The sequence below is a fragment of the Prunus avium genome, chromosome 3, assembly GCF_965620075.1.
Source record: "Prunus avium chromosome 3, drPruAviu1.hap1.1, whole genome shotgun sequence".
NCBI classification, from domain to species: Eukaryota; Viridiplantae; Streptophyta; class Magnoliopsida; order Rosales; family Rosaceae; genus Prunus; species Prunus avium.
The window spans coordinates 2,331,908-2,352,762 of NC_142286.1; the positions used below are offsets into that span (position 1 = coordinate 2,331,908).

Genomic DNA, 20,855 nt, shown 5'->3' on the forward strand with positions numbered 1-20,855 from the left:
TGCGTGGTAAAGAAATTATGGACATCTTTCTTCCTAAAGTATGCTTTTCTTCTTGTTCAGAGCATGCTGTTGTTGTTTTTAGCCGGTCATGAAGTAAATGAGTCTTTTAATTTCACTGCCACATGTAAAGCTCTCATTACTCCTGCATGGATCGATGGGTAGGTCCCGAGTTCCAGTTTCCAAGTTCCAACAACAAGAAGAGGAAAGAAAATGTAGGGTTTCAGATGCAGGGATTAAAAGACAACAACAGAGAAAGCACGGGACACATCTGCTTGCACAGTTTTGCAGGCTTCATATGTTTGCTCTGAAATCACATGTGATCTTTTTTATACAGGTTTTTATTTATGTTAAATTTCGGAGAGACGGGTTAGAGGCTCACTACTGGAAACACCAATATTGTCTTTAACTTAATCACCTATAAAACCCAGTAAATATGAGATTTTATCACAAAAGGCTTCAATGATATTAATAGTAGAAACATTCATTTTATGTTATATTTTATTTAGTCAAGTTTCGGATATAGGATCTCATTTTGTTTATACCATATTTGACCAACCAACCAGAAAATGACATGTGGAATTGGGGACCCACAAAGGAGCTACTAAATCTAGGCAATCTATTTCGTCCCACAAAATACCTCGGCAGGTTGTGAGCCTTTGACAACCTAACCTGCCGATCATGGCTGAAAATCACGCTTCATTGGAGATTTCTCACAAGGACAAATGATGTCTTCTCAGACGATCCTAAAGTCCCACATCGAAATCTCACCCAAGATGCACATCTTCCAAAATCTATAAAAGAGGGCACAAGTCCCCAGAACAAGGTAATTGTGACATTCGATTAATTAGCCATAACTTTGTCCAGATTACTATTTACTTAATACTAACTTAAGCATCAGATAGCTTTCTTTGTTTCGCGGCTTATCCATCTTGCCAAAAAGCACACACAGCCCAAAAGGCGACAACATCATTAAATTGAGCCCAAAAGTGTCCGAACATTTTTTAGCATCAACATGTTTTAATTTGTATTTTGGATTGAAACTTCATTGTCATGTACCTTCTAGTTACATGGATGAGATTGGGGAAAGGTAAATCCCATTTTCTGATTCCCCTTGTAGCAAAAAGAGACAAAAATTGCCATAACTGCTGTTTCTTTTTCTGGTTTCACTATGAGGCTAGAAGTACACAGCAAGGAACATTTTCTATGCAATTTTCCTTCTTTGTTTTTCATGATCGGTTAATGGGTATTGCAAGGGAAGCAGCCGCAAGAAATGTGGCCAGAAAAATGTGGGTTATGCCTATTTATCATCTTCTGTGCATTGTTTGTGGCCTTGTTAATTTGTTCAGAGTGTTGCTGCCTTGCTGTTGCTCTCCATTCCTCAGCTTTTCTATGCACAATTGTCATCCTCTTCATCAACTTCTCCTCCAGGTTTGATCTCATCTTCTGTATTTTCACCTAAAACCCCCAAAAAAAAATTTAAAAATTAAACAAACGTGTATCTGCCAAACTACAAAAGCATGCATGTGGGTAACTCCATTTGGCTTTACAAAAGAAATTTCATGTGAAAAGAAGAGCGGAAAACACCAAAACAGTGCTCTTTTCATCAACCAATAATTTATTCAGAAAGAACAAAAAACCAAGCTTCCAAGCATGACTGGTATCTAACTCAATTAAATACTCCAGTTCCCCATGTATTTCTAAATACTGCTACTTCACATGGGATTGCTAGTATTAAAATGTGAGGATGAAGACTTCTAGCTTTCTCTCTAATTTCTGTGAGAGTTTGGTATGTAGAAAATATATAATATTACGCAAGACACTTCAATAGAGGTGGTCCAGTCTAGAAAACAAAAAGAGAATGGTGTCCAAGAATGACGGGTGGCTCAAGGAGGAAGACAACAATAAGCTCCATCAAGCATTCCAACCAGAACCAATAAAATACAGTTTGCTAGCACTTGCTGTTCGACAATGCAGCCACTTAGTTTCCTGCTCTAAATATTTTAACACAGCAAAACATATCACACTAAAGTGTTTGATGACATAACAGCAAATGTGCAATATGAATTGAAATCAAAAGACTGATAATCTTCTATGTTGATTGCTAGGTCATGGCGGTTCAGGCTTATGTCTCATGTTTGAATAAAAAACAAGTTCACATGTTTATGTACTTGCATTGCCATGCAAAACCAATAATTGGTTAAAGAACAAAAACCTGCTGGGATAAGAGCCCACCATGATAAAAAAAAAATGATGACAAAAGTACCTCAAGCTTTCTTGACTGAGCTTCTGCTTTTGCACTTTGGAGGTTGACCCAAGCTTGGATTTTGGCTTCTTCTCTCTGATACCTGCACATTCAAAATGCATTTAAAACCAAATCTATCATTTGAAACAATATGTGGTCAAACTTAGTAATCCAATTACCTAAGGCAACATTTGTTGTTTTCATCCTCTTCCCAGGCAGCAGCTCTAGATTCAGAAATACTTTCTCGGCATGGATGGCTTGTTTCGAAATGTCTCAAGCTCTTTGATATTTCCACTTCCTCCTCTTCCCTTGAGTTCCAATTCGATGCAGTTGAATCATATTGTGTCCCAAGGCACTCCTGCAACTGGGCAATGTCAATGGTGTTATTAGTGCTGCTAGAGTACCCCAAAGCCAATGGCCCTGACCGATTTGCAGGCGTATTATGGCGGGCGGGCGATGAGCACTTGAATGGTGTGTGGCACCTTGAAGTTGTTGAACTGCCAAGAGGCGTCATCTCTGTCCCAACATCTCGATGTTGTAGATGATGAACCTCTTCTGTGCCTGCATCTTTCATGGTTTCACAAGCTGAGTTTTTGAATAGAAAGCCTTCTTTGGTTGGCTCCAAGTACCTGGAATTGGGCAAAACTGGTTCTATATCGTCCACGAACTTATCTACACAAACAAAAATTTCAGTTGTTGAAAACAAAACTCAGTTCATAGGTATCATTTTATCTTGGAATTGCAAGTCTAGCTCCAACTTGAAAAATATTTTGGGTTATGATTAAAATGATCCAATTCCAATGTAACAGTAAATGTTTCAGCTAAAAGGTCTAAAGACAGGTCTCTTGCATAAAGAGATGCAGAGTAAAAAGATAGTGAGCCTTTATTAATAAACTAGTACCATGGTTGTGTTTCCCAGTGTTTGAAAGATACCCAGCAAACGAATACATGCAAAATTGGAAACTAGATTCTACATTGTTCAATACAATCAGGGACCATAATCAGACAGTAGAGGAAAAACTGAAAATATAATCAAGTTTTAAAGAAAAAAACAAAGAGGGGAAGATGATAGCGGCACAAAAAGGGAGCAAGGGATACATAAAGCAAACAGGTCAAGGTTCCAGTAAAGATTAAAGTTCAAATAAAGATTTTACCTTTTAGAAGTACATCAGTTGAGGTTGAGACCCCATTGAAAGCTTTGCCAGAGTTATGATTGTTCAAAGAGGCACAGCGTTGAAAGCTTGAGACTGTCTTTGACACTTTTTCCTCTGCGACCCTTGTTTTTTCAGCAAACACCTCCATTTGTTGCTTAAAGTTGTCACCTTGGTTGGCATTAACAATCTTAGTGGAGTCTGCTGATGGCTTTATGGTGTGAGCAGGAGAGTCATGGCAAGAGGTACTGATGAGCCACTTCTCTGCATCATCCCACTTTGAAGGAAAGCTCTTTCTTGCAAAATTCCCAACACTGAAGCTGAAAACAGGTCTTCCAGGTGTAGGAGGAGCTTCCAATCTCCTCTGTGTGACAGAGCTCACTCCCTCCCTCCTCTGAGCTGAAGTGTCAAGAAAACCTCTGTTGCCTTCTGAGCTGGCATTGCTTGGTACTGGGAATGACTTGACAAACTCAGAGGTCTCTTTGAGATTAAGCTTGCACAGAGGGTCAGGGAAGGTGTCTGCAAATGGGTTGGTTTTACTTTTCCCGTAGAAGCTTGTGCTGCCCTCTAATGGGGGTTCCTGAATCACAAACACCCAAAACAACAAGAAAGAATAGAAAACAACAAAGACTAATTAAAACCCATTTGAGCACACAAAAAACAAAACCAAAGAGCAAAGAACAGAAAAACCAAATGCGTTATCTTTACCCCACTAGATGAGATAAATGACGGAGCTTGAAAGCATCTGGGGCTTGTGAGATCCATGGAGGCTTGTGGGTATGGACGGTTCTCTTTGTAGAGTCGCTAGCTTTTAGTATCTTGGACAAGTGCTTTGCCTATCTCCACCATTCGGGTATAAAACTGTTTACTTTTGTCATAAGAAAATGACTGAGAGCAAAAGTTGCAGCAGAGAAGTAGCTTCAGCAAAAGAAAAAGCATTGACTGCTAGCAAGTTGCGAAAATGGTCTACTAAAAAGTACTGTTAGAAAATTTGAGTCACATGGGGTTAGCCAGCAAGCAAAGCTTAGCTCTCTCTTCAAAATTTAGACTTACTCTAAACTACAGTGACATTTAGTCGTACTTGTACAGAAGCAGACTAGGAAGTGGACGAAAGACGAGTACCTCATAAAAAGAAGAGGGAGCTTTGGGAGCAGTGGACAAAGCCACTCATGAGTCCCAAGCGTGAGCAGAGAGAGTTGCTAATAAATTGATTGTTTATTTCTTTTGTTTTCTTTTTGGGAAGCTTCTTTTGGTTTTTGTTGATCCCCTCTCTCTAGGTGTGCCCTTTTACAGCGTTTGCAATTTACAGGCCCTAATGGATTTTGGTGTCTCATTCCAGGTAACTAGATCGCACTAGATTTGTCTGTCTTGGCCTATAAAGGCAGCTGGGCCTTCAATCCAAGTCTAAGAGGGATGTAAAGGAAAGTCACAATAACAATTTGGCGGGTATCAAGAACTTGTATTGGGGACATTGTAAGGACTTTTGGTTGGTTGCAAGAAGTGGAACACCTAGAACACATTATACATTTGGCTAATTTCAAGAAATACACACAATTCATGTTCTCTATAATATGGGAGCATCTACAGCAGAGTTGCTATATTCTTATCTTTAGCCATTTTGGCTAGAATGAGGGCAAAACGCAGCTCCAACAAACTTGCTATCTGGCTCACTATTTTGAATAACTCCTTATTTGAGTTTGGAGAGAGAAATTGAGGGCTCCATTTCTTCCTCTTATCTCTCCTTAGGCACACAATCCTCTCTCACATCTTCCTTTTTGATTTTTTAATGAACTTTTAATTTAGAGAGGAGCACAGAAAAATAATCAAATATTATAAATTAGCCAAAATAGAGAACATTGCTAGAGGAAACTACTTTTAAGTAGTTTGTTATAATAGCTTTCTAGCTATTTTACCTAAAATTTGGAGACTCTTGTGGAGATGCTCGTATCTTAGTGTTAACAATCTCTATTATTGCAATTTGTCTTAGTGGAACACTTAGTGATTGTAATGTATATGTTGTTAAGTTATCTTTAATACAAATATGGAAAAAAAAAATTCATTTCACTATCACTAAATTCATAATATGAGCCTTAATACGAGGGATTGATGTTTGACATCAATGTGAGATTGATAGTTAAGAAGTCATGTTTCTAGGAAAAAGTTTGTCATTAGACTATTATCTTCTAGAAAAGAAAAGATAAATGTAATATACACTTGCATTGCAAGAGGAACAAAATGATTGCTAAAAGTCAATTGAAGATCCAATTAGGGAACTTCATCATACTCGGATCAAGCTTGTAGTGGGACCATACTTTTTTATACCAACAATATTGGGAGAGTGGGGGAATTTCTCACACACACTACCACCAAGGTGCCAAATGAGTTCGAAGTTGATATCACTTATCTACCAATCAAAATTCTTTTTCACTAGGATAGATCCCGTTGACACAGTGGGATCATACCTAATTTTTTCTATAGTAAATATCTCTTAAAAACACATGTAATTGTGTGCAAGTTAAGTAGGTTCTTTAAAGAATTGTATGATATATGTATTACACTTTGCTAGAGTCGTGGTGGTATACATGCTATATAATATAATTAGAGGTTCTTGTTAGTTTTGCTTTATGATTATAACATATTACTTATATACTAATTCATGATTTGGCCAATTCGTTTAATAAGGAGTCATGTTTGCTCCATATGTGTATACATAAGAAATTAAAATTTTAAATAATTTCTCATTGGAGAGTTACAAAATGATTGTAGTTTTTATTTTTATTTTTAAAATACATGCAATATTGGGAGAGGGGGAATTTCTCTCTCTCTCACACACACACACACACTACCAATATATCACATGGGTTCAAACCTGAGACCGTTGATCTGCAAGTTAAGACTCTTTTCTATTAGGCTAGACTTTGTTGATCATAATTGTAGCTTTATGTATAGTTGATGGGTATCACACTTCATTTGTTCCATTAAAAACAAAAGAATAACGTGAAAAAAAAGGGTCATATATATTTACATACATATGTAGAGTTTTCTTCATAATGACATTTAGAATTTTTAATTAAGCATCATCTTTGATTTTTCTCATGTACAGTGAGTAAGGAAATATTTTTTTAATAATTAGATAAGAAATTTATGTTACTTTGAAAGATAAGGTAAGTGTTTTAGTGATTTAAGTAAAACATGTGGGTGGGAGCGAAGTAAAGAAGAAAGGGGAGCATGGAGTTAAAACACTTTAATCTTATTTATGGCTCTCTAATTTAGTTTAAACACTTCAATCTTATTTAACGACATGAATGGAAGATGGCGACATTGGAGAGAATGCATTGTCTATTTGGATTTTAGATGTTATATGATGAGAAAGACTACACCAGTATCATTGACTTTTGCATAAAGAGACCACGTCAGAGAATATGTTAGGGATAAATAAATAAAGTAACACAAAGTCGGCAAGCCCTTCTTTATTTTATTTTTTATAAAATGGATTCACCTAAAAACAACAGATGAAGTAGGCAGAAATCGAAGTGTGTCATTGTTTCTAAGAAGTGCATTTGGTTGGTCCATTATTAAGAACGATATGAGAATTACATTGGAAGACCTCCTATTATTTTAATTACCCTAGATTTAAGGCTATGAGAGCTATAACTTTTACAAGCCGTAAAAGCCATAAAATTCAAATATGATGTAACAACTTCTATAAATAGCATGTCCACCTCTCGATCTATGGTTATAATTTTGACGTTCTCTTATTCTAATGAGAAGACAATTCTTACAATTCTCGGATGAAATGTCCCGAGTGCATTCAAGCAAACTAGAAATGCATATCTTCTTTGATAATCTTTTGTTTCCAACAACATGCATCTGCTCAGGAGCAATTTTTGACCTTCATTTGTTCAATAATTGATCAAAGCTATTTTTTTTTTCTCAAAAACTGACCATATGCAAGTCACGTCATAGAAATTTGGATGGACATAATAGAAATGCCATAGTGGATCAACATCAAAACACATAGTCCATGATTACACATGAATGTTGGCATGTTCTCATTGAAGGTAAGTTCTCATTAAGAAGTCACATATTCCGTCTAACAAGAAAAATTTAGCTACAGCCGTTCTAATGAAACGGATGTTTCACACTTGTTTGATTTTTCAATTTTGTTTCAAACAAGAATGTTGGCGAGTTTTTTCTCCATATGTCATAATATATGAATTGTAAGTAAAACAAACGTTAATCTGATTAGGAGCCATGTGGTTGGACCACGAAAATACACAAACCCTCGTCTTAAAGGAATTAGTGATTGTAGTGTATATGATATTAAGTAATCTAATTTATAGGAAGAATGATTCAAACTTGAGTGCAAAGGGATGAGCTCACTGCCCTTATCAACTTATCTAACCCACATATGCGATATTAATTAATTTTTAATTGAAATGTGGAAGACACATTTTCATTTCTAATATCACTAAATTGAGGATATGAGAATTAAATAGGGAGCTTTAGTAATATGCCTAAAATAAGGGCTGAAATTTATAAATAAATAAATAAATAAAAAACCCACATAGAATGCACTTTATAAACATACCCAAAAATCATTTACTACATAAGAAATAAGTGTTAAAGTTCCCACAAATTACATGACTGTCACTCATTAACTTAAAACAAGCCCAACACAAAAACTAAAAAAAAACCCAAAACAAGCCTAGCAAGTCCTAAGTACATTGTTAAAACTATGTCACTGTTGAGGCCCAAAAAAGTCACGAGAAGCCCAAAGACGTTTAAGGCCCGATATAACATATAATTTTGGTCATGCGTTAATCCAAGCTGTATTTTGGAAATTAATTCATTAAATAAATAATAGTGTACATGTCATGCGAAGCCAATAATACATTTTTCATATGTCAATCACCTATCAAGCTCACATGAACCCAAGTCATGTGGTTACGGGGCTTGCATGAGGGATTGTGGTGTGGAAGGTTATGGAGGTCCATAAGGCCCACAGAAGCTCTTGGATAATGGAGACTTTGGGCTAGCTACTTGGAAGCACCAAAGTCCAAGCCTATTACTTAGAATTCTCCAATGTGGGTAAGCAAATGAGATATTTTCCAAGCATTTTCTTTTATCTATAGGAAATAGTCATTTTCCAAATACCTAGCTTTACCCATTGGAAATAAGCCTTTTCCAGCACTCCCTATTACCCATTGGAAACAAGCCAATTCCGACACTTCCCTTTACCCGTTGGAAATAGTCATTTTCCAATGCTTAGCTTTACTCATTGGAAATAAGAATGTCCCGATGCTTCCTTTTACCCATAGGAAATAGACTAGCTCCAACGCTTCCTTTTACCTATTGGAAACCAAAGAGAGCCTTCCCCCTCTATAAATTGGGAGGCATTTGCCCAGCCAAAACCAACCTCTCTTGGTTGTTGCAAGCTTCTCAACAACCATGAGAACTCATCTTCTTTTCTCTTTTTGGCTGCTGCAAGCATTCCAGCAGCCATCCCAGCCATCAATCTCCATCTTTTGGTTGCTGCAAGCATCCCAGCAGCTGTCAACAAAATCTCTTGGTTGCTCAAGCACTCCAGCAACCATTGAACCACTTTCCTTCCTCCCTTTGGCTGCTGCAAGCATTCCAGCAGCCATCCCAGCCATTCCTCAACCATCACAACCAAGATTTTCCTTCCTCCTCATACCCTTCTAAGCTATAAATACCATAGCCTTCAAGCCTCAAGCTTTTCCTCCCATCCTCCTTTTGAAACTCTTAAATCCCCATAGCCATAGCCATAGCCACAAATAACAAATCATCAACACCCCAAACTCAAGCATATCCAACACCAAGCCAAGCACATGCATTCTCATTTGCTAAACTTGTGAATCTTTAGCTCCCACACTCCAAGCTCTCATGCCAAGCTCATATAATTTCATATCAACATCAGCAAGTCTTCTTCAACTCTTCGTCAAGCTGCCGGAAACGTCAGCACCAAACATGCAGCCGCTGGAAGAAGAACAGAATACTCCCTTGGGACATGCTTCTCTCTCGGGATGCTTTGGGCCTAATCCTCGCTAACTCAGAAAAAGGGGCAACGAAGGCTTGATCCACCACTCTATGGCGGTCCGAGAATCAACAAGCCCGAACGAGCCTTCCGACAGAAAAAGACCCCAACAGTCACAAAAGTACATTGTTAATATCATGTCATAGACGTACATTGTTAATACAATTTCATACAAAAAACTGAAGAAAAAAAAAACCGAAAAAAGCTTAGCAAGACATCCGATATCCTTTGCAGAAATCACCTCCAATTGTCCACAGTGAGGGACGGTCCTATGACTTGTACAACCTGGGCTATAGCCCATGTGAGTTTTATTTATTTATTTCTTATAGTTAGTGTTAATGTTAATCCCATTTACAGCAAAAATATTAATTTGAACTAATTGGATAATTGTAGTGTTACCTTTAGTTGTCGTGTGTCTATCTGACTCTATCTTTGTGATGATAAATTTTCATTTTTGAATTTTCTTATGAATTTTCTTTTCTTTGAATTCATTTTTGTTCATCATGGTAGACCTTAGTTGGCATTGTTGGTGCAAAATAGGTCTTTTAAACAAATAAAATAAAAATGATATGTTCTTACATTATATATATATGATCAATTTCATAAGCCTAAAATCTAACAATTCAATAAGGTAAATCTAGCCCACCCCATTTTAAAATCCTGGGTCCGTCCCTGTCCACAGTTTCAATAGAAACAATCACAAAGGCAAAAGGAAATACCTCTACAAGAAAAAAAAAAAGTGCATTGTTAATAATATGACTTAGAACTATCTTCCTAGTAAAAATCACATTCTGTATATCATAAACTTCAAGTGCACAACTATATATAGAGAAAAATATAGAGCATGCTTTGTTACTGAAAATATGTAAATACTATGTCATAGAAGTACACTGTTAATACCATGTCATAGAAATCAACTCAGTTGCAGGGTACGAACAGTATAACAACTATTCATACTACTTACTGGAAGTTAACAACTGTTCATCCACTTACAGATAACAAATTGTATACTACAAATCAACTTACCAGCTTTGGTCATTCCAATACCACTATCAATCATAGTCAAGGTATTGTCGTTTTTATTGGGGATGAAGTGAAGTGGATGAAGAGCTCTGGCTGACCACCGAGCTTGCTCTTGTTAGTCAAACTCTCAAATCTAATCTTGTCAAGAGCCTACAAACAGAGCATGACATAATGAGCCAAAGGAAATTCAATTCAAACAATAACATTATCGAAAAAACTTATTCTCTACATAGCTTTTCCACATCAATTCAGCAAGAGACAAGAACACTAAATTTGAAAAGCATACATGTGACATATATATTAAAAATAAACCTTCTCAAGCTTTGCCTGAGATTTTCCAATGAAGTATCTTAGCCTCTTTCTTTGCCAAGGGCATACTGATCTCATCTCCCTCGTATCGGTAAGTGCTCAAAAGAGGAACCAAAAGCTATGACAGAATCAACAATCAGAGCAAAGGAATAAAAAAGAAATTCTAGGCAGCAATGTAGTTGAAGATGTTTGAACAAATCACTTCCAATTCAATTCAAGAAATTGGATAACAATATAAGATCAAGACGATAAGGTTTCAACTAGCCAATTTGACATTTGAGAGCACAATCAGATTAAGAATGAGTTTGGAGGTTGAAGGTTTGTACCTTGCGCACGTCTCCAGATCTACGGTATGCAACATCTGGCTCTGGAAGAATCGCAGTCGTCGGCGTCGGCGAACAGGAGATCCCGGTTGAAAATCAAGAACACCATACGAATTTGGCCATTTTGGAATATATCGTCGACTGAAATCAGTGATCCATCGGGGTTGGTGTAGGCGAAAAAGAAATTGTCTTCATCTTCGTTCTTCTCGCAATCATAGAACTTTTTCCATAAATCCTATTATTAGTGTCAATTTTACCCAAAAAGTCTGAATCCGAGTATTTTAAGAGGCAACCTACCTTTCAGATTATAGCTCCTCTCGATTGAGACGACAACACTCACGAATATTTTCAAGTGCTGCATTGAGACAATTTTTGCGTGATGCATATTACGTGCCATCTCTAGTAAAATTCCAACATTGTGCTAACCCATATATAAAAGTATTTTCTTTTGTGGCATATTTTAATGTGCTACAAACGATTACTTCGATAGAGAATATGGTATGTCTTTAGATAATTTTTTTGTCAATAATGAAATCAAGTTATTCTCATAATTCCCATTAGCTAAAAATTCTACATGATTGAAACAACTATGTCCCAAAACATAGGACCATAAGTTAGATAAGATGAGGTATCTTGGAGAAAAACAAAGAATAGTAAAAGACTCACAAAGATGAATGGTTTTGAGTAAAGCATGTTCAATAAATTGAACGAGGATTTAGTTTAATTCCTTAAAACAAACGCATATACACACACATATATAACAATCACGATCATCTTAGTTCAATTTATATGATATATATTCATCACACTTTCGTCTAGTCATAGCGGTATACATGTTATAATTTAATTAGGCTCTTATTAGTTTTGTGTTATGATTATAAGATACTACTTATAAACTAATTCATGATTCAACCAATTTGTTTCATAAAGAACCATGCTTGCTCTATATCAATATTCATAAGAAATAAAATTTTAAATCATTTTTAGAGAGCTATAAAATTAAATGATTGCGACTTTATGTATAGTTGATGGGTGATTGCTGTTGCATTCCTAAGAGGACACAAATTAATGTGCAAACAACCAATTAAAAATACCCGCAAGTGCACGAATCTATCGAAGTATAGATTATGTAAGTACGGGGTCGATCCCACGAAGAACTTGTCGGCTTCCTATAAGTTCTAATTTGAGTACATAAAGAACACTTATTTAACACACCACAAATGCACAAATGAAAGAGGGAAACTAGAAATGAGTAAAGAAGTGTAAAAGAAATGGAACAACACAAGAAAACTAGAGAAAAACACAAACAGCACTTTCTATCGCCATTTTATCACCTGTTTATCACCTGTGAACAGTGCCGTGAACAGTGAACAGTGACGACCGGTCGCGTGAACAGTAACGACCGGTCGTTTTTGGGCAGATTCGTTTCTCTGTTTTTCAATTTCGACCTCTGTCCAGTGTTTTGCCTATAACTTTCCAACCGTACGTCGAAAATTCACGTTCTTTATACGGTTGGATTCAGAACAGAAAATGAAAGAACACAACGCGGACCAAAAGTCCAAAACAATTGCGGAAACAAATAAAATTCAGTATCAAAGACACACCACGTATCAAACACACAACTCACACACACATTGGGGGGGGTTTTGATTTGTTTCAAGTGACCTATTTCTATTGCATGAAAGTAAATGGACTTTGAATTTAAATGAGAAAGGCAGAGATGAAATATCAAAGAGTGGAATTAAAAAGTAACAAACACTAGGGTTTCGGAATCCACCCTAAACAATTCTACCCAAGTTCATGAATACTCAAGTGATGAACTCTAAACGTGTTGATGAAAATGTTCGCAATCAAGGCCATGGGTCGTGGCTCAAGACGCATTGATTCTCTCTAATATACGTAAAGTGCATGGTTCGTGCTACAATACTTGTGCCCTCCCCATAACCGAACCTAGGTATGGTTCGTACTTTGATTCAATTACAAGGAGAACCCATTAAGTTCAAAGAGAATATGAACATCACAAGAATCCTAATAGCATGGTGTTTACATTAGGTATTCAAGAAACCAATTCACATGGATGATTCTTACTTCATCCATTTATTGCTTAGGATAACATGAAGATACACATAATCCCAACAATCTCAAGAAGCATGCTTTCAAAGATGGCCAACCAAGGAAAAACACACATCAAGGATAGATTAATTTGGTGAATTGGAATTCATCAACAATATCTAAAAATTCATACACTCAAGTATCAAAACAATAAGGTAATCATGTTTAGGGCTTCAACCTAAGCCCTAGCTATAGAGTTTAGTTGCTCATACTTATTTCAAATACAAACTCAAAATGAAATTAGAAAGAGTTTACAGATTTTCAGAAAATGATGAAAGCTTCAAGATCATCAATGGTGGAAGTCTTCTTCTCCACTTTTCTTGGCTGCACCTTGGCTTTCTCCAAGCTTCCAAACTCTCCAAAATCTGCTCTCAATCTGTATAGAATGTGGAATAGCCTGATTTCCCACGATCAAAAGGCTCCCAATATCAGATTGCAATTTTGACTTCTCCTCCCTCTCTCCTCCTTTCCAGCTTTTACCTTTTAATATAAAACTACCACCTTTGATAAAGCCTTAGCCCATTGTCCCCTTGCCATGATGGAGCTTTGACTTCACAAAGATGCCAAAAGCTCAGAAAATATCTATTTTACAAATGTAATTCCTTGTTACCAAGAGTTATGGTAACAAGAAGTTAAGATGACACAAGGGAGGTAAAAGCTGGCCAAATCCGGATTTCTAGAACTGTGGTAACATGATGGATTGGTTGGATAGGCAATACTTGTCCAATGGAGCTCAAATTTGGATATGTTGTAGTTAACATCCATTGGAACAAGTCTCATGAAGATCATGACCTCATCCGAGCACCAGAGCATGTTGATCCCAGGCCAAGAAGTTGACCTACGAAAATGAACAAAAACAGAATTTATAACTAATAATGCACTTTTAGCTCATTTTCATCCAAACCAAGGCAAAATCTAAGAAAACACAAAAAGGAAGTAAAAAGCTATAAAATGTCAAGAACTAACTCAAAATAGTGGGTGAATAACATGAAAAATCATGTGTAAAAATGAACCGAACAATTGCACTTCATTTGTTCATATATATATATATATATATATATATATAATTAAAACGATTTCGCAAATAAGTTTATTTAAGGGACATCTTTGTAGGACTCACAATTCATTGTATTTCAAAGATCCTAACTATTTAGTTTGTAGATCTTTAACAAACGGTTGACTACTTATAAATATTAATTACACAATTTAACAACAAAAGCCCAGTAGCTTGGTTGAAACCTGCTTCCTCAAACTTCGCCCTGAATCCTGCACAATCTATTAGGGTATGAGCACTCTAATGCCTAATAGAGTACCGTAAAACCTTTCAAGGTCAGCTATCATAGTTAATTAAAGTGTCATGCATCAAACAACACAAGATATATAAATTATGCAATCAAACAAGATAAATAAATTTGCATATGTAGTGATGCCATGAACTCACTCCTTTCTAATCCCACTAATTCATACCTTAGGGCAACAACCCTGCATGTCCTATACCATGTGTTTTACCACTGTGGCTCTGAATACTCTAAAATAAGAACTAGTGTCCGTCCGTCCCTTAACCCATTTTTCTTTTGTTTACGAACTTCTCAACTTCCACTTTTCATTAGAGGCCCTGCTCCCATCACCTCAATATATTCAAGCCCTGCTCATGTCACCTGAATATATTCCACATTTTTTTTACTCAGATGTATCTAACGTCTTCTCCCACCCCTTAGATATACCTCAAACGACACACACACCCCAAACACCATTGTATTTATGATGCATATGTAATGCAGTGCAAGCCTCATTTATCTTTGTAGAATAATAATACAAATAATAACAATAACATATATCAGGCTTAATCACATGAATAATAATATTCATCCAACGTAAAAAATAATATTCATAGAGAAACATCAATAATAATATTCACCGAGCAGAGCAACAATAATATTCACATTTATAGTATTATATATAAGCACCAAGATTAAAAGTGACATAGCCCAATCATCGGGAATCAGGAAACCCTAACTTATGTCCAGCTAGCTTAACCATGTGCGGGTTCCTCCTCAAAAGTACGCAGAGTAGAACACCTAGTTAAGATAATTTATTGATTAAAATTCACTAAAAATAAGGAAACACGTTTGAGTGTCCTACTAGCGCACGTAGACCTAAAGCCCCATAATACGCTTGACAGGTTGTTCGACCCGATCGTTACTTCCCTTAACCTCATGTCCAAGCAAGCATAGAACCAAGCGTCAAGGAAAAACCAATCTATTCCCCTCCTATAATATTTCTTCTCTTTGGGATGTTTAAAATCAGGTGGTTCGGCTCTAGACTTATACAGAAAATTTAAAACATCAATTTAAAACAAAAACTTCAGTTTTGCTAACCATTTAGGTTGGAATACCTTAACTTTGAAAATTCACTAAATATTGAGTTTAAATCAAAATAATGTCACAACTAGACATAGAAAAATTAAAAATGCCAAAATTTGATGGAAATTACGGTTAAGGAAGCATATCAAAATAGAAACCAAAACAGACTAGGCTGCAGAACATTCCTTTTTTCAAGTTTGTACACTTTATTTTGAAAACTCACCAAAATTTCCAAATTTGAAGAAAATACGTGAAAGTAAAACATACTAAAATTTAATGAAAATCCAAGTTCAGGAAGTTTTCAAACACGTATTTTAAATAGGGCATGCGGTAGAATCAGAATAATTCCAATAGAATAGTCTCTATTTTGAAATTTCACAAAAAAAAAAAAAAAAAAAAATCAATTTAAATTCAAATGGCACAAAACCAACTTTGAAATAATCCTTGAGATATCAATTTTGATGTAACAAAATCCCAGAATGAAATTGGTACAAAATCACATCGAAATAATCTAGAACTTCACAAAAACACACTTTGAAAGAGATATATGTCATTGAGGCATTCTAACCAACACTTGATTTACAACTAGTACTCAAAGAGACAATATGAAGATGAGCTTCATACCTTCGAATCATTTACTTGAGATGATAGTGGCTAATTTGATCAATGGAATGATAAGTAACAAGCCATTTGAGAGAAAGTACACATCTATAACAAGAAATTCAATATAATCAATGAACAAGTTTGGCTCATACCAATTTTCAAAGAATTATAATGGTTGCGTTTTGCTGACCTTTGGATATGTTATAAAGAGGAGAATTTGGAGTAATTATCATGAAGAAACTACAGTGTTTTGAGCTTTCGAAATGAGTGTTTTGGATTGAAACCGAGGGAAGGAACTAGGGTCGAAGACTATAAACAAGTTCCACTCTAAACGTTCCCAAGGTGGCTATAGAAGTCCGATCAACCTAAACTTTTGATATATTATAATAGACAGCATTTCAAACAACTTTGATGAAGGAACCAAAGTCATTTGAGTACATGAAATCGCATAAACATATTGAAACCAAGCATACTACTGTGAAATCAGGAAATGGTAAACTTATTGTGATCATACCAAATTTTTAGAGTCTGTGCTAGTTGGATTAAGGTGAAATTGGAGCATGTTATAGGAATCACGTAAATGAACAACTTTTATGGAAGTTTTCTCATTTGAGCTTTCAATATTTGAGTTCTTGGTTGCTCCAAGGAAGTGACGAATTTTGGATTTTGAAGAGGAATAAAAGAAGACGAGGATGAAAATATTGTGAATGAGGAAGAGAGTGATGATACAATAAATGATGAGGATAAGAATAAATTCATGATTGAAGAGTCTTAGGCTAGGTGAGTCATCAATTTAAAAGAGAGTGATAATACATTGAATGGGGAGGAAGAGAATAAATTCATGATTGGAGAATCTTAGGCTAGGTGAGTCATCAATTTAGAATAGGTGACTCATCCTTTCATAAATGGTGGATTTGAAAGCTTGAGGCAAGGGAGGGTAGAATGGGAGGAGGGTGGTTTGATGCACTCCACATTTCAGATTTTTTTTTTGGGGCCTACAAGGTTATTTTGGTAATTTTCACACGTAGGGGTATTTTGATCATTTTTGTCCAACTTGAAATTAAACACACTTAATTTAATAATCTCAATCCAAAATCACATGATAAAATACTCATAATCATTCTCCACCATAATATTATTTTTCACTGAAATATAAAAATCCACTTTGAATTTTTCGGGATATTACAAAACTTTTGTGGAGTCCACCATGCATTGTCTTTCAATGATCCGAACTGTCTAATTTTTAGATATTCCCTCAAAGATCATCTCTGAAAAAAATCACTTGGATGACTTGAGTGAGGGGTAATGGTTAGAGTTGCATGTTTTTGTATTACATTTCTGTCTAGTTTTATTGATGATGCTTACAATTGGGATGAGCTGAGTGAGGGGTCACATATATACAATGGGAGGACCTGACGAACTCTTGTGTTTGGGTATACTCTGTGAAATATAACCATGAAAATGAAAAACTCTCCCTACCTTATCATGCAAGTTGGATTAAATCGATGGTAAAGGTACGTAGTCGGCCTTTACCCAACCTTCAAGTAGGGTAAGATGAAAATATACAATAGGTATTCTGTGCTTAATTTCACTCGCATTTCAACTTGGTGCTTTCAATTCAATTCATTATGTGTGTGTTTTTTCATATATATAAAGAATAACACGGGATTATGGTCCATTTAGGAAATGCATAGATTCTGAATAATAAATTGATGAAGAAACTGGCTTTGATGCAAGCAAGCACATTATTGATCAATATGCCTTAAATGCACATGACATGAGGCTAAAATCTTTAAGAATTGACTGTAATGAGAAGAAACCTTGCACGACAGGGAAACTGCATCACCTCAAAAGGACTTGTTTTGATTCGTTAAGTTTGCCTAACATTTGACTCTCGTCCTCCTCGTAGTTCTTAAACCAGACACACAAACATTAAAAACTAGATGCTGCACTTTTAAATATTGTAATAAGTACTTACAGCCATGTTGACATTTGATGTCATGATCCTATAATAATAAGACACGATGGGTTACATCCAAAGGAGAAAAAAGAAAGGTGATATGTAATAATTACTACTTTTAAATTCCTTATCCCAACCTCTTATTTTTCTTGATCCCTTTTTTTCTATCCATTTTTTTTATAATCCAGTTAAAAACTTGTTTACATTATCCCTGCATCAAGGCTATGTTCCTGTTGCTGTGCAATTCATATAGAAATGCTCATAGTGGAACCACACCAAAGCACATGCTCCATGATTACACAATCATCATATAGCCATATTAATGTGGTCATGTTGAAGATAAGCTCTCATTGAAAATGAAAAGTCACATATACTGTTGAAAGAAAAATACGTGCTTACGCTCGTTTCATGAAACGGATGTCTCACACTTGGTATATCATATGAGTGGCACATGGATTATACATGAGACACCCGTTTGAAATGAGTGTAGGCAACTTCTTCTCCTGCATATATAAGATATTCCATTTCTTTTTAAGCCTTTTACTCCATGACCGGTGATGCAAATGGGCATGGTGGTAAGTCTAGTTGGAAAACATTGGTTCAGAGTCAGACAATGGTATAAGCGCATAAAGAAGAGAATATTATTCTATGAACCCTTGATTTTGATTGATAGATAATTTTTTATTTCTAAAAAAAATTGCTGGTGTAGAAGAAGTCCGATGCAGAGCCAATAGCTGAGAAAAGCAAGGATAATTTATTATATTCAGTCACTAGACATAGCAAATTGAATGATGTCGCAACATCACTCCTACAAAAATAGCTAAGGGCTCTCCATGTGCATCTTTTATTTCATACAACTTTCCCCATAATATTATTGTTTGTTCATATTTAATTGTCCTTTCTTTTTCTTTCTTCTTTTTTGGTTTTTCAAAACAAACAGATGAACATAAAAATACCCCAGCAAAAAAAGAAAAAAGAATAAAAGAAAGAATAAATTCTCTGTAAATTCCATGGATGACTTATTATGAATTTATGAAAAGACCCCACCATCCAATGTTCTCAAAACAGGCAAAGCATCAACCAACAAGCTAACTTGGGTTTCACCGGCAACAACAGGTAGAAGATAAGCAAGATGGGCCCAAGAGTTCTATATTTACTAAAATAATGCACCATGATAAGACATAACCCATCAATAATTGAATTTGATATCTGTACTTGATCATCCTGCAAAACCAGAAAAATACTTATACGACTAGAGCATCATTCTATTTCTGGTTAAGCCACAGCCCCGACCAACAATACAGTACAACTTCTTCTTCCTCATCCACTGCTTCTTCTTCTTCTTCCTCTTCTTTCTGTCACATAAGATCAATGGCTGCAACATGTTGCTTCTCCCCTTGTATCTCAACCCAAAAATCTGGTCCAGCAATAAGGCCTTTCAGCAGAGTTTTGAGGCTCAAACACTGTCAAGTTTCTGTCAAGATCAAAAGCTCTACACTCAAGATCAGATGCTCCTTGAGAGAAGAGGTCAATATTTTTTTTTCTCACTAATTTTCCTGTTTCCAGTCACTGAGGCAAGAATTTTACCTGCACAACAACTTTTTTTCACAGAAGAAGACCCTGAAAATCAGCATCAGTCACCAACTTTTTTTTTTCTTTTCTAAAACAAAATGGGGTGAAATGGGATTTGTTCAACAAACATTTCTTGTTAATATCTGATTGTATTTTTTTTTTCTTTTCTTGTTACAGGTTTTTGAGGATCGGTCCAATGGAATTATTTGCTACAAAGATGACAGAGGTGAAATAATTTGTGAAGGATTTGATGAGGGTCCTAGATATTATCACCAACAGAATCCAAGAACAGGTTGTCAACCCAGGTAGATGATCAATTAATCATAATCTTAATCACAATCTTAACACAATTAAGCATGGATTATGAAATTGATCACCTAGTTTACTTTAGGCTCATCTGATTATTTACTGGTTTTGGTCAAGTTCAGCAGAGACGCTGAGATCTTTGATCTACTTCAACAACAAAGGTGGCTTAATTTTATCACAGACACAGAATTGAACCGTGCTGATAAAGGCAGTGTTGTTCTGCAAGAGGACATCAAAAACTGCAATGGCTTCAACACTCACCGCTAATCAGCTCAACCCAAGTGTTAAGTCTCTTGTCAAATTATATAAAATGGTTCCACAACTTTAATATGCCCCCAATTATAATTATGTAACGTATATATAAAGAAAGGCATATCCTTCAATGAATCATATAATTGATTATCATGCATAAATGCAATGTCTTTGAAGCACAATTCTTTTTTCTTTTTTTTTCTTTGTTTTTTCCCGGAATGTAGAGGGTCAAATGCCCAATGCTTTCTCCTTCCGTGATATATTGTCAAATGACCCACTAGTGTAGTAATTTGGAGTACTTGCTTCTTCTGACAAGATCCTGAGTTCAAGTTCTAGCATCAATGCAATGTGTGTGAAAACAAAATGGTATATGAAAATCAGTTCACTAATTCTCTCATTTCAATAAGCAATTACATGGATAGTAAAAGATAATATAAATTTCTATTTTCTTTTATTTTAGGTGTTCTTTGACCAAGTCCTATGCTTGGGTTTTCTTAACGACCTTTGACTAGAACTGTCCTTTATTTATGTCAAGATATGAGCAATCCTTTTAGTACTGGAACGGCTGCAGGTCCACTGGC

At 35.8% G+C, this 20,855-nt stretch overlaps 2 protein-coding genes across 3 annotated transcripts; one reads left to right on the forward strand and one right to left on the reverse strand.

Moving 5' to 3' along the window:
* Positions 1 to 994: 994 nt before the first annotated feature.
* On the reverse strand, positions 995 to 4,421 carry LOC110761630 (Remorin family protein). The gene is made up of 5 exons (XM_021964160.2): positions 4,102 to 4,421; positions 3,397 to 3,973; positions 2,422 to 2,914; positions 2,264 to 2,345; positions 995 to 1,455 (listed from the first exon to the last, which is right to left on the reverse strand). Exons 1-5 carry the CDS (start codon positions 4,156 to 4,158, stop codon positions 1,237 to 1,239), a joined length of 1,428 nt encoding a protein of 475 aa, XP_021819852.2. The 5' UTR covers positions 4,159 to 4,421; the 3' UTR covers positions 995 to 1,236.
* A 14,902-nt stretch (positions 4,422 to 19,323) lies between these two features.
* LOC110761629 (LL-diaminopimelate aminotransferase) lies at positions 19,324 to 20,456 on the forward strand. 2 transcript variants are annotated; one of them, XM_021964159.2, is made up of 3 exons: positions 19,324 to 19,671; positions 19,894 to 20,021; positions 20,140 to 20,456. In XM_021964159.2, the coding sequence occupies exons 1-3, from the start codon at positions 19,516 to 19,518 to the stop codon at positions 20,213 to 20,215; spliced, it is 360 nt and encodes a 119-aa protein (XP_021819851.1). In that variant the 5' UTR covers positions 19,324 to 19,515; the 3' UTR covers positions 20,216 to 20,456. The 2 variants fall into 2 exon arrangements, with proteins under 2 accessions (XP_021819851.1, XP_021819850.1); XM_021964158.2 differs by having other exon boundaries at positions 19,330 to 19,671; positions 20,145 to 20,456.
* The last annotated feature ends 399 nt before the right edge of the window (positions 20,457 to 20,855 follow it).

Bases quoted from the DNA above. Each gene is read 5' to 3' on its own strand.
- LOC110761629 (XM_021964158.2), top strand. From the start codon at position 19,516: ATGGCTGCAACATGTTGCTTCTCCCCTTGTATCTCAACCCAAAAATCT. The intron at 19,672-19,893 runs GTCAATATTTTT...TTCTTGTTACAG, and splicing joins GATGCTCCTTGAGAGAAGAG to GTTTTTGAGGATCGGTCCAA. The intron at 20,022-20,144 runs GTAGATGATCAA...GGTCAAGTTCAG, and splicing joins AGAACAGGTTGTCAACCCAG to CAGAGACGCTGAGATCTTTG.
- LOC110761630 (XM_021964160.2), bottom strand. From the start codon at position 4,158: ATGGATCTCACAAGCCCCAGATGCTTTCAAGCTCCGTCATTTATCTCA. The intron at 3,974-4,101 runs GTAAAGATAACG...TTTGTGATTCAG, and splicing joins CATTTATCTCATCTAGTGGG to GAACCCCCATTAGAGGGCAG. The intron at 2,346-2,421 runs GTAATTGGATTA...TTGAATGTGCAG, and splicing joins AACAACAAATGTTGCCTTAG to GTATCAGAGAGAAGAAGCCA.